This window comes from Mobula hypostoma, chromosome 27 (assembly GCF_963921235.1).
Source record: "Mobula hypostoma chromosome 27, sMobHyp1.1, whole genome shotgun sequence".
In the NCBI taxonomy this organism is placed as follows: Eukaryota; Metazoa; Chordata; class Chondrichthyes; order Myliobatiformes; family Myliobatidae; genus Mobula; species Mobula hypostoma.
In genome coordinates this window covers 20982280-20996502 of record NC_086123.1, presented here as the reverse complement: position 1 = coordinate 20996502, position 14223 = coordinate 20982280, and the positions used below count along the sequence as shown (strand labels likewise).

General features: G+C 42.3%; 1 protein-coding gene across 7 annotated transcripts in view; it reads right to left on the bottom strand.

Moving 5' to 3' along the window:
* The window catches only part of cux2b (cut-like homeobox 2b), a 351466-nt gene extending 337502 nt beyond the window's left edge, over window positions 1-13964 (bottom strand). For 4 of the 7 annotated variants that reach the window (XM_063034536.1, XM_063034537.1, XM_063034538.1 and 1 more), the window contains exon 1: window positions 13482-13567. Coding sequence is in view for 2 of the 7 variants with exons in the window: in XM_063034539.1 (XP_062890609.1) it covers window positions 13482-13544 (63 nt within the window). In the remaining 5 variants the exon portion in view is untranslated. The other 3 variants (XM_063034539.1, XM_063034540.1, XM_063034543.1) reach the window with 3 other exon arrangements.
* Window positions 13965-14223: the final 259 nt, after the last annotated feature.

Sequence of the window (14223 nt, the reverse complement as noted above, 5' to 3'; positions counted from 1 at the left end):
TTTTTGGCTCCATTATATGCCCTTTGTTTTTTTTTTAAATGTTGGCTTTGACTTCAGTTGTGTCATCTTGCCTTTAGAATACTACTTCATCTTTGAGCTGTATCTATCCCGTGCCTTCCAAATTGCTCCCAGAAACTCCAACCACTGCTGCTCTGCCATCAACCCTGTTAGTGTTCCCTTCCAATCAATTTTGGCCAGCTCCTCTCTCAGACCTCTGTAATTGCCTTTACTCCACAGAGTGAATTCTATCAGATTATGTTAAATTTCTCCTAAGGTTTCCTTTACCTTAAACTCTCTAATCAATTTCTGTTCCTTACACAACATCCAATCCAGAATAGCTGGTCCCTTAGTGGGCATAACCACAAGCTGCTCTAAAAAGCCATCTCATAGGTATTCTACAAATTCCCCCTCTTTGGATCCAGCACCAACCCGATTTTCCCCATCTACCTCAATATTGAAATCCCCCATGGCGTTCATAATATTGCCCTTTTTGACATGCATTTTCAACCTCTTGTTGCAATTTGTAAACCACATCTATATTACTGTTCAGAGGTCTGTATCTAATACCTATCAGGGTCTTTTTATCCTTGCAGTTTCTCAGCTCTACCCACAATGATTCTACGCCTTCCAATCCTATCTCACCTCTTTCTATCACCTTGATTTCATATTTTTGTAAACCGACCAAGCCACGCCACTCCTTCTGCCTATCTACCTGCCCTTTCGAAACAACGTGCATCCTTGGACGTTAAGTTCATCTTTCAGCCATGATTTAGTAATGCCCACAACATCATACATGCCAATCTGTAACTCTGCTACAGGTTTGTCTACCTCATTCTGCATACCGTGTGCATTTAAATATAAACGGCTTCAGTCCTGTATTCATCACCCTTTTCGATTGGCCCACCATGTTACACTTCAACTCATCCCACAGACTGCAATTTTGCTCCGTCATCACCCTCTCCTTGCTAGGAGTCTCACTTCCTCGGTTTATAAACTAGCTACCCCATCCTCAGCACTATCAATCCAGTTTCCATCCTCCTGCCAAATTAGTTTCATTTAGCTCCTCCCAAACAGCTCACGCACACCTGCCTGCAAGGATATTGATCCCCCTCAGGTTCAGGTGTAACCCATACCTTTCATACAGGTCGCACCTTCCCCAGAAGAGATCCCAATGATCCAGAAATCTGAAGCCCTGCCCCCACACTAGTTCCTTAGCCATGCATTCATCTGTCAAAATCCACACTCCTTGAGTGAAAATGTAGTCACTGAAATCGCGTAGAGTGAGAGTTCTTTCTTTTTAAATCTTTTTATTAATTTTCAAAATTATAAACACAGTAACAATGCTGATACAAAGAGATTGGAATAATCTTAACAAACATATACAAAAAAGATTTTAAGTAACATAGGTATAATAGACTTCCAAACTCATAATGAAATTAGCCATAAAGAGAAAAAAGGAATAAAAAGAAAAAATATATAAACAAAGAAAAACCCCCAAAAAGAAAAAACTGAATACTAAACCCAAAAAAACCCAAACAGAACAAAACAGGGCTAGACCAATATCTTGAATCAGACACGTTCAGTAATGTCGTCAACTCCGCCCCTCTATTCGTATATTTTAAGTTAATAAAGAAGATTCGGAAAGGTCAAATTACATCATATGAAAATGTTGCATAAAAGGTTTCCAAGTTTCTTCAAATTTAACCGAAGGATTAAAAATATCAAAGTGAGAGTTATAAAGCACAGAAACAGGGTCTTCAACCCAAATCATCCACCGCTGGCCAAGTTACATAGCTGAGCATTTGGCCCCCATCCCTCATTAACCTTCCGAACCATTCACCTGACTAAATGTCTCTTATTTGCTGCAATTGTGTCCCCTCTACCAGCTTGCTCCAAATACCTACTAGCCTCTGGAAGAACTTGCCTCTCAGGTTCTCTTTCAATCCAGTCACTCTAAACCTACACCCTCTAAATATGGACTCCCCTCTCCTGGGGAGGAAAAAGACAGGCCACAGCCATTCACCCTCATCTACACCACTAATGATTTTGTACACTTCTAAGGTCATCTCCTACACTCCAGGGAAAAGAAACCCCAGCCTATCTAGCCACTCCTTTAACTCAGACCCTCCAGATCCAGTAAAAATCCTTGCGAATTTTTCTGCGCTCTTTCCACCCACAACGGCACACAATACTTCAAGAGCAGCCTCACCAACGTATTGACAGCTGTTGGAAACATGGCAGTACTTTTTCACACAACAATTTGATGAATGATCAAGATCATCTGGTTCATTTACGATTGGGTGTAAATACTGGCCAGGACAGTGTAGAGACAAGAAAATATGCAGATGCTGGAAATCCAAGTAACTAGCACACACACAAAATGCTGGAGGAACTCAACAGGCCAGGCAGCATCTATGGAAAAGAGTAAACAGCCAACATTGCGGGCCGAGACCCTTCATCAAGAAAATGGGGGAGAATAGTTTGTGCCTACAAAATCCAGAACCTCAATTTAACAACTCATCTCTACACTCACTTTCAAGGACTCTTCATGCCATGTTATCGAAATTTATTATGTTTGTTCCTTTTCCTCTTTGTACTTGCACAGTTGGCTGTCTTTTGCACATTGGTTGTCTGTCTTGTGTGCTGTTTTTCATTGATTCTATTGGTACTTACTACTTTCAGTGAATGCCTGCAAGGAAATGAATCTCAGGGTGGTATACAATGGCATATGTACTCCGATAGTAAAGTTACTTTGAACTGTCATATGACACTCCTCCGTACTACACAGACAGATTTTATTTATGTGTCTAAGCTTCTGGACTGCAACGGAGGTCACAACCTTCCAATTCAGGAGGCAAAAGTGTTACCAACAGATATTTCTCATACAAGTGACACTGGACACCCTTTGGAAGGCTGACAACAAGCTTCCTTGAGCTTGCTGTCATAGGCTGATGTGTATGGAAGACAGCTAGGGAAGAGATCTAATTGACTGAATCGTCGACGTATTTGCACAATTAGCTGTTTTGCAGGATTTTTAATTCCTTCATGGTCAAAATTAGGGATGCACAGGACATTACTAACAAGTTGCTATGTATTGGCAAGTTACCAAAGGATTAAAGGAAAACCTACTGCCCAAATGTTTAAATGAAGGCATTCCAACACAACCGTAGGCAAATTAAACCAAATTGAATATCTGAAAAATAACAGTGGAAAGTTTAATATTGACAGATGGAAGAATTATCTTTATGGAATAATCAACTAATGGATCTTTAGATGAGAGGTGGTATACTTAATCAGCTTTCCACCACAGGGGGAAAAAAACAGATGATGAAATTCTTCAGGTTTTCTTTTATTTTTAATTTTTATTATTGAGATATAGGGTGGAATAGGCCCTTCGCGACATACCGCCCAACAACTCCCCCCCCCCCATTTAATCCTAGCCTAATCACTGGACAATTACCAGTAACCAATTAACTTTCGCACTTTTGTCAAAAGGGTGCCATGGTAGCGTAGCAGCTAGCCGGAAGCTAGGACAGCTTGGGACGTCCCAGAGATCAGAGTTCAATTCCGGCGCCACTCTGTAAGGAGCCTCTGCACATCCTCCCCATGGAATTGTGGGTTTTCCGGTTTCCTCCCAGGTCAATCGGTGATTGTAAATTGTCCCACGATTAGGTTAGGATTAATTGAGTTTGTCGGGGGAGGGAGGGGTTGCTGGGGGGACATGGCTTGAAGGGCCAAAAGAGCCTAATCTGTGCTGTATCGCTAAATAAATTTTTGTTTAAAGTTTTAAGTCTCTTAAATCAGTACTGTTTTTGATCTAGACAAACTTCCAGTGTTTCTGTCCACCTCCTGCAATCAAAGTACCCATCCTGCTGATGTCTCTGCCTCCCATACCAGGACTGCCTTGGGACATTAGTTCTTGCACTTTATACCTAAACTTGCTACGTGATTTGCTTTATACCACCAGTTTATTCACATTATGCTCTTTCCTTTTACTTCCTCCTTTCAGCCTTAAAGAAGTTTCTAATAAAAAGTCCATCTGGTAATTCAATTTGACAGTTGGCTTCGGTTTTAACAATTCCACACTGCTTAATGTTTCCATGTTTGAGAAGTCTGCTTTGAGCAGAGAGGGCCAAGTACTGTTATAAACAAGCAAAAATAAACTGAAGCATAACACTGGATTATGGAGGGCAGGGGAACAGACCTTTATTGCTGACTCAGCTTCTCATTTAATTGTTCATTAATGACCTGGATACCAAATTAAACTTAATTTTCAACAGGCAATTGACAATAAGAATATTTTATGCAAACGACCAAGAAGTCAGTAACTAGAACAAACCAACCAGGAATTCTCCCACTGTAACATGAAACAGGGAAATCAGACCTAGAGTGACATGTCTTCAAGTGAAGCAGAACTTGACAGCAGAGAATAATTGAGTAGAATAAGCAGGCACGATTTAATCTCTATCTGATGATCTTGGTGTTAGTTCTTATCTAGAATGTATTAAAAATGTAATGTCTACAAACATTTAACATTGCAAATTCTTCACATTCATAATTGCACACGCTCATGTAAAATTGTCAACCTTCTGGGTGCTCCCGCTGCCAAGACAGTACAGTCGTAACCTTGACAGACTTACAAGTGGCATTCAATATAGAAAAACTCTTGAAATTGGAAAAGCCGATGGGAACAGCGTGCAGACATTAAGACATCGCAAGTACGAGAGAGGAAATGCAACATACCTGACAATGATTTAATTCAGTATGCAAAGAAATGAGTAAAGATGATGCTTAGGAAACTACTAGATGGTGTGCAAATAGCAATGACATTGGACTATATTTCATTAGGAGTTTGAAGAGATTTGGTAAGTCACCTAAAACATTTGCAAATTTCTACAGATGTACTGTGGAGAGCTGACTAGTATGGGTGGTGGGGGGGGGGGGCTACCGCACAGGATCAAAGTAAGCTGTAGAGTTTTGTGAAATTAGTCAGCTCCATCAAAAGCACTAGCCTCCGTATTATCTAGGATATCTTGAACCACCCCCCCCCCGCCACTCCCAATCACCCAGGTCATGCCTTGTTCTTGTTGCTACCTTCAGGGAGGAGGCACAGAAGCCCAAAGGCACACACTCAATGATTCAAGAACAGCTTCTTCCCCTGTCAGCCGATTTCTGAATGGACACAGAACCCATAAACACTATCTCACCACTTCTATTTCAAATGCAAGGAGGATATGCTAACATTAAAGTGGATTCCCTCCAACCAGAATCAAATATGTCACAGCCCCTGCTGCAAATCTCACACACACACACACACACACACACACACACACACTTCAAGCGCATCTCCAAACACAAAATCCAGCTGTGTGGCTCATAAGAGGGGGGGGGGGTGTAATTTTAAGGTGATTGGAGAAAAATATAAGGGAGATGTCAGAGGCAACTTTTTTTTTTAAAAATGAACAGAGTGGTGAGCAACACACATCAAAGTTGCTGGTGAACGCAGTAGGCCAGGCAGCATCTCTAGGAAGAGGTACAGTCAACGTTTAAGGCCGAGACCCTTCGTCAGGACTAACTGAAAGAAGAGCTAGTAAGAGATTTGAAAGTGGGAGGGGGAGGGGGAGATCCGAAATGATAGGAGAAGACAGGAGGGGGAGGGATGGAGCCGAGAGCTGGACAGGTGATAGGCAAAAGGGATACGAGAGGATCATGGGACAGGAGGTCCGGGAAGAAAGACGGGGGGGGGGGGAGACCCAGAGGATGGGCAAGGGGTATATTCAGAGGGACAGAGGGAGAAAAAGGAGAGTGAGAAAAAGAATGTGTGTATAAAAATAAATAACAGATGGGGTATGAGGGGGAGCTGGGGCATTAGCGGAAGTTAGAGAAGTCAATGTTCATGCCATCAGGTTGGAGGCTACCCAGACGGAATATAAGGTGTTGTTCCTCCAACCTGAGTGTGGCTTCATCTTTACAGTAGAGGAGGCCGTGGATAGACATGTCAGAATGGGAATGGGATGTGGAATTAAAATGTGTGGCCACTGGGAGATCCTGCTTTCTCTGGAGAAAGAGAGTGGTGAGCACATGGAATGTGCTGCCAGGACCGGTGGTAGAGGCAGACACATTAGGGACATGGATGATAGGAAAATGGAGGTCTGTGTAGGAGGGAATGTTTAAATTGATCTTAGAGTAGGTTAAGATGTTAGCACAACATTGTGGGTCGAAGAGCCTGTATTGTGCTGTGATGCTCCATGTTCTAAAACAAATGCACGTGCCCACCTGCCCCTACACATTGCCGTGACATTCACAATTGCCCAAAGCCTCAGCAAGTCACCGCTGATCCATGAACAATGACAGTAAATCTGGTCACGGAAAGCCTCTATTCGTGTAGCTAATCTAGTCCACACCTACACTCCAGCAGGGAGACACTGGAACAACAGTGCAGCAACACCAACTTGTGGATTCTAGGATATGGTTCACCTATCAATGCCTCTGCTGCACAAATCAAGAAAAAGGTTGAAAACCCTTGATCTACAAGCTTGCAGATGATACCACCATAATAGGCCGCATTTCAGATAATGAGGCGGAGTAGAGAAAGAGATTGGTAACTTCGCAACATGACAACAGCCTTTCCCTCAACATCAACAAAACACGGCTTCAAGAATGGAGATGGTGCACATGTTCCCGTATATATCAATGGCTAAGGTTGGGAGGGTTGAGAGCTTCAAGTTACTAGGTGCAAGCATCACCAATAGTCTGTCCTGGTCTAACCACAATGATATCATGGACAAGACAGACCAACAGCACTTCTACCTCCTCAACAGGTAAAAGAAATCTGACGCATCCCTGCCGACCCTTACAAACAAAAAATAAATAGATAAGTCACAGAACGGATTCTGACTGGACGATAACAGTTTGATATGGCAACAGGTTTGCAGGGGTCCTCAAGAAAGTTGAGCACATCACAGGAATCAGCCTCCCCCTATGGACTCCTGTCGATAATTCTCACTGCCTCAGTGAAAGAGCCAACATAATCAAAAAAGCCCACCCATCCTATCCCAGACATTCTCTCTTTTCCTCTGCCCCATCGGGCAGAAGATACAAGAGCCTGAAAGCACATACCACCAGGCTCAAGGACAGCTTCTATCCCATTGTTAACAGACAGAATGGACGTCTTGTACAATAAGATGGACTCTCAGCCTCAAAACCTAGCTCGCTATGATCTTAAAGCTTATTGTTTACCTGTACTGCATTTTTCGGTCACTTTTCCACTTTATTCTACGTTGTTATTGTTTTACCTTATTCTACCTCAAAGCACTGTGGAACGATTTGATCTGTATGAACAGTATGCAAGACAAGCTTTTCACTGCATCTCAGTACATGTGACAATACCAACACATGAAAATGCAAATTTACTTTAAATGACTGAAAAGCTATTTTGTTTTAAACCTAATAGCACATTATTCAGCACCCCTCCCTTGTCAGCTGAAAATGACACTTTCTGGTAGCACTGTACATGAGACATTCAATTTGAGTGCATGATATTTCAAATTAAGCATGCAACTAATTCTCAACCTGGCCTGTGCTACAAGGCAAATATGATACTGTAGTAATTCCTGGAAGAAATTCCAAACCACTGGCTTCCTTCCCCAAGTCTTAAGGTTACCTTCACATTCCAGGTTGATGTCAAAGGTCACATGATGAAAACAGCGCAATGCTACCTTCTGTAGAATTGGTTGGTATGAAAAAAATCAGCACCCCAGACAACATGTGAATAATATTTGTTGCGGTCACCTCAGTCCAGCCATCTATTAGAATACAACACATTGGTGTTTAATGTACTAATTTACATCTATTGATGTCAGCACGTGGAATTCACAGCTCAGGTTTCAGGCCTAGGTGTTTGAATATTCTGTGCAGCTGTGTGGGGTTTTCATGAGTTCTCCCGTTTCCTTCCAAGTCCCAAAGACACGCAGATTGATAAGTTGGTACAGATTCCATGGGCTAAAGAGAGTCACAAAGTACCAAAGTACACACTCTCTTGTGACACTGGGAGGAAAAGCATCGAATTTGATCCCAGGTTGGGTGTTGGTTGACCTTAACTGAAGGATCCTGCTGGAATAGACACTACATACGTGCTGTGTGCCTTGAACCATGATTTGCTGCCTCTGTCTTCTACATTCCCCACCTCAAGCCCACTTAATACTAACACACACACACCTCCCAAAAGACATGAGGTCGCTGTGGTAGGGAGGTAGGCCTCTCAGCACTCGTGCGGCAACTCTCACTCTTCGATGATGGAGGATGTTACGTGGTTCTGCATTATGGATTGGACTATTGTGTTTATGGACTGTGGATTTTCTTAATAGTTTTTATATTCTGTGCTTTGCGCCCACTTCTTTCCGTTTTGTTGTGCAAAGGGAAGAGTTTGAGGGTTGATGTTCCTATGGCATTCTGTTAATTTTTTTGTGTGGGGTGATGAGGGGATTGGGAGTCGAAGTTCTTCTGCTTTGTGCCGGGGGGGGGTAGGGATCGATGTTTCTGTTCCATTTTTTGCAGAAGGAGGGGTTTGAGAGTTGATGATCGGGATGCTGTTTGGGGGGTGGGGGGGGCTGGGTTTGATGTTTCCCTCTAAACGACTTTCATGTTCTTTCTTTGTTTCGTGGCTGTCTGGAGAAGAAGAATCCCAGTTGTACTTGGATAAATACTTTGATAACAAATAACCTTTCAGTGAAACCAGCTACTTACATACTCCAACAAAGCTGCTCCCCAAAGCAGCAACACCTGCAGAGGTGGAGATGGGAAAAAAAATAACTGAGTAAAAATGTGGAACACACACACACACACACACACCCTTCCTAGCATCAGCCATTGCCCACTGAAAGCAAATTCGCCCAACTCAAAGCTGTCGAACAAGTATTAGCTAGATCTTGTGAAATACTGAAGACTTTGAAAGGCTGTTTTCCCAATGAGACATTTGAACAAAGCACATTCATCTCTCCAGGGCAGGTATAAAATATGTTATATCTCAGATCTCTCTCTCTCTCTGGCATCCAAAAGATGATCTAGTTACTCACTTCACAACCGCATGGGGACCCACATTTCCTGCACTGCTAGTCCAGCTCGATACTAAGAATGGGCCACTCACAAAATGTGCTTTGGAAATACAAATTTGTCCTTTCTCGTCTCAACCTTAAAAACTATTATTTGTGGAAACCACATCGCTTGCATATCAAAGTCCAAAATAACTTTTCCCAAAAGTACTTAACATTCAGCAAAATAGAAACTCACACATACATTTCAAAATTTCCTGTTACATGTCGAACACAGTCTGTAATGGCATATACGGAATGGCATATTGTACAATGACATAGAATCAAAAAATATATACTATGTCCTTATTAATTATTTAATAGACACCATTATTAATCGTCATTGCCACTGAACATTAATATCATTTAAACTAACCAAAGGTCTCATTGAGTTAACAGATAAATACAAAAATAAGGATGTCAAAATAACAAAACCTCTTTCTGAGCAAGGTTTATCACGATTTGTTTAGGCATTGGAGAGAATCTATCAGGTCAGATTTGTGATGCAAAACAACTCAATTCCATCCTGACTATCAGTCCAGTTACAATTTAACAGTCAGTACATTTTTAAAGCCAACCTTCATGTGAAATGCTTTGTACCAGTTAGACATTACCTTTTTAAAAGCAGCACTGCTCCAAAACAATTATAGCATGTTTAATTTCTTCACTTGTGCAAACTCAGGTTGCTGGTCTCATGCCACAATATTAGTTGTAGTTCATCACACAAAGTTTTATAGATGTGCCAAGGTATCCATCTGGACCAGATCACAAATCAACACCAATTCCCGGTGACACCAAACTTAACCATTCCAACTCCTCTCAATGAATATTCAAAAATCAAAATGGGTACATTCAGTCTAGAATTGGATTACATGCTCAGTCATTAAAAACAGTGATTTTAAATTTGATGCATCTCACTTCCACAAATCAGTAAATTTTGGGCAAGTAATATTTTCTTCAGAGAACTGCCCCCTCTTTTTAAAAAAAGTCACAACTTCTGATCAGATTAACCCACCCCATCATTCCCTTTTCCCAAATCCATGCTCTGACACTGTCAACATTTCTGTGACAATCCAATTTATTAGTAAAGGCAAATGGAGAAATTAGATTAAAAGAAACTTGCCATTTGCCTTTGTCTTGCACATCACCCATTCATTTTTTTAATGAAAAAAATCTGACATTTAATTAACACTTGCAAATTTAGTCAAATATTTTACTACTCATTAAAAGTTACCCAAAACATCTTCAATTCTAGTAAGTAACAAACTGAAAAAAAATCTATCACTTGTCCTGCAACAGATCAGCTATTCCGCCAGCCCCTCAGCATTCCTTACTATCAACTGTGGAGTAGATCTGATGCAGATCTAACAAAGCAAATGCTGGATGCCCAACTCAGCAAATGGTGAAGCTCAACAAAAACTTGAAGGTACCATTTTTAAACCAAAAAAAAAAGATTTAGATTGACATTACACAGTGAAAGGGGAGCCCAGGACAAGGCTGCCTGGCTGATCACCTGAAACGAAAGACGTCTCATCCTGGTCACAGATAACTGTTCCATCAACCTCACTGCAAACATCTCCCTGAAGGAGTCTCCCAACACTACCTGGCAATGTATTGCTACTCTAGAAATGGACTCCCTACTCACCAGAGGAACTTAGCAAAAAAAACCTGCAAAGAAGGTTACATTCAACACAGAGTCAACATCAGCAGCTTTAAAGACTGACAAGTGAAGTACTGAAATGCAAAAGGAACCAGCGCCATTCAATGTGATCACCAGATGTTAATGTTTGTACATGGGATAAAGACAGCAACTACTGTTGTCTTATTTCATCTTATAATAAACCACCACAGTGCAGTTAGAAAATATAACAGTTCGAATGGAAGCCCACAGACAACTTACACAATGTTGCCCTTCATGTTTAAGTTGATGAGACAAAATAATCCCAAAACCATTAGTCTATGCATCTTAGTTAATGTGTTCAGTTTCACAAACACCCCTGGAGCTCCTCCAGTACAACGTTGGATAAATGAGGCTCATTCATTCCTGATCCAAGCAGCAATATTCCAGTCTAGTTCACACAAGAATAGGTTCATTGCAACTGGTGTATTGTCTCCGATTAAGGTTTACAAAACACACACACACACACACACACACACACAAAATGACGGCCAGCATTCCCCCACTCAATGACCATCATCATCCAGGAGCTACTGCTGGAAAGGACAACTGGACATCACCACCCTAACCGTGATACCCCCCCCATCAAAAATGCCCGCTTTTAACACTCCACAGAATCACACCCCAATAAAGATCGGTTCTTTAAAGGGGGGAGGGAGGGGAAGTAAGGAAAGGTGGCAAATTAAAAGAGTCTAATCTGACGTTAAAAAGATAAAATGTGATCAGTGATTTTAAAGTTATGAAGCTGCAGAATTGTGCATTCCACTTCTGAAGTATTTTGGTGTTTGGTTTTGGGAATCTTCAATTCCCTGCTGAGAAATAATTCCCTCCAAAAAAAATTATTTTCAAAAGAAAGTGATTGGAAACTTCTGAAACTTGAACTTACTGACGTTATTTTAATGTGATCTAACCGTTGGTGAGGAAAAAAATTATCTTAAAATACCTTTCAGGGAAGGGGGTAGGAATCAAAAATAGTTAACTTGCAAATTATTAATTAATCTGTGAAAAAGACATTAAATTCTGCGATTCTCACTTCTCAAATGTCCTCAGTTTTCACTTACTGACGTGACTCACCCAAATTTGGAAAATCGGGAGAGTGGGGGTGCAGGGAGAAACCCACCGGCTCGACAGCAACTATAAACAGATTCAAACCTACACTCCGAATTGATGACGGTCGCATGAGTCGTGCTCAGTTCACCTGCTGTCTGGATAAACAATCTCTTCAACTCGGCAGGCATGTGATTCTCAAACAAACAGAAGAATTTGGAGGCTCACAGGCTCGCTTTCAGGGAGGGCAGCAGGCTAGCAAGGTCACCTTCCATCTCCCCAGTCTAGGGGCGGCGCCAACAGATCCGGCCTGACCAGGGCGACACGGCTGCTCACTTCCCAGCTCCCAACACATTCACAACATCCCAGTGAAACAAGACAGCAGCAAACAGCTAGGGTGGGGGGCAGATTTAAAAAAAAGACCACCAATCTGCAGCCGGCAACTCCAGCCCAAATTAAAATAAACTCCCCGCCACACCCTGGCCCCACGGTAGGAACTTCAGGTAAACCCAAGGCAATATTTTATTCCCTCCTTGTAAACTCTTCTCCATCACCCCCACTCCGAGCCTTTTCCCTTTCGTTTGAAATGGACTTGTCATTTCCTATGCTGCAAGACATCAATCATACTGAGTGTTGGTATCTCGGAGTGCCGGGGTCTTTGATTTACAAAACATTAGGAACCGAATAAAATTACACAGCCAAGATGAACTACCCAATCCCGCAGATAGTTACATGGCAATACCAGAAGCGATAGAGACAATTGTCTGCTGCCTAAGTTGCGTTGACTGGAAGCGGAACACTTGAAATCTAAAATTAGCCCGAAGACCGTGTCTTCGGCAAAGATTACAAAAACACAAGTGGCTGCGACATTAAAAAAAAGGTCCCTAACTGCTCTTTAAATAAGAGCTCAAATCGCAGTTTCGTCGATTTCCTCGTCTCTCGTGGCAACTGCGGTCCATTCGGAGGGGGAGGGGGGAGAAGAGAAAAATAACCGTTTACTAGAGACAAAAGTTATCTAATTAATCCGCCGCAGAAGTTCCATACAAGCGAACGGCCACTGCGATACTGCAGATGAACTACAAATGAAAGTGCATTCCGGCATATGTCGCTAACGTGGTTAAATTGTAAATAGAAGCGGCGGGGGGAGAAAAAGTTAACAACATTTAGGAAATATAGCCCAAGCGATTAATTTTCCTGATCTCTGTTGAAATAAACCAAGCCAGCGCTGGTAGTCAGTACACCGCGACTGTACCGAGCAAACCAGACGGTAGCAAGGCTAATTTCTACAATCCAATGGAGAGCCATTGAATGATCCGCCTGCCCTATTTATTTAAAAAGCTATTTCCCTAAACATAATAAGACGAAGACCCCGCGCACACTGCACGGACCACTCGCGATGTGTGTGTGTCGGGGGGACGGAGGGGGGAAGCTCCTCGCTCAGTGGCCGGCAGGAGCGGCGCGCAGCCCGACAGCCAGCACCATGTTAGCGGCGCCGCTGATCGATGATTGAACTGAACAAAGGCAGAGATCAATTTCTAATACGTATCAATCGGAAGCCGTGAGTTTCTGCCCGCAAAAGTGCCGCGCGAAAGCTTCAGGCCGCGGTCGGTACAGCGGGCACTTGTCCCGTTCTCCGCCCGCGGTAAGCCGGCTCTCCCCTCACTAACCTGCAGCCGCCGCAGATCCAATTTCTTCCAATATTGAAACATCGATCCCACATTGGCGGCCATCTTGGGGGATATTGAAGCGATATTTTCTCTTTATTTTCCTTCGGCTCTACTAAATATCCGGGCTGGATTCCCGCTTCAACTGGCCACTTGATAGAAATGCAAGGAAACTACACAGTGACCGGCACAGGGGCTAGGGCGCCCAGCTCCCGGGCCATCTGTTTAAAGGAAACTCTTCCTGGCTTTTATCTTTGTTGAACTTCACTTTAATTTTCTCGCAGAGAATGCACTTGATTTTGATCAGATTATTATCCAGCAAAGTGAACAATTATCAGTGGGCGGGCCATGTAAAAAAATCTGAGCAAATTACAGCACTTTCTCCAATATTACACACGGGAGGAGGGAGACTACATATGGGGTTTTTTTTAAATCCCATTGACATATGCAATGTTTTGATGTTTAACTTATCAATCCGAGTCGCTGTGTACAAAATACGTTCCGACTGCAGAGTCCCGCTTGCGATAGCAATGATACAACTTTCGGTAGGAGTTTCCCCTATTGCAATTTGCAAAGAATTATTGTTATAGAATAATAATAAATAATCGATTAGATTTAAATGAGAGTGCTTTAAAGGGACCAGTGATCATTTACTCGAGTGGAGCGGCAGAGAATTTTTTATTGGGAAGGGATAACTTTATCACAATGTCTAATCTTCCCACAAAGGGGTTGAGACAGTTACTCC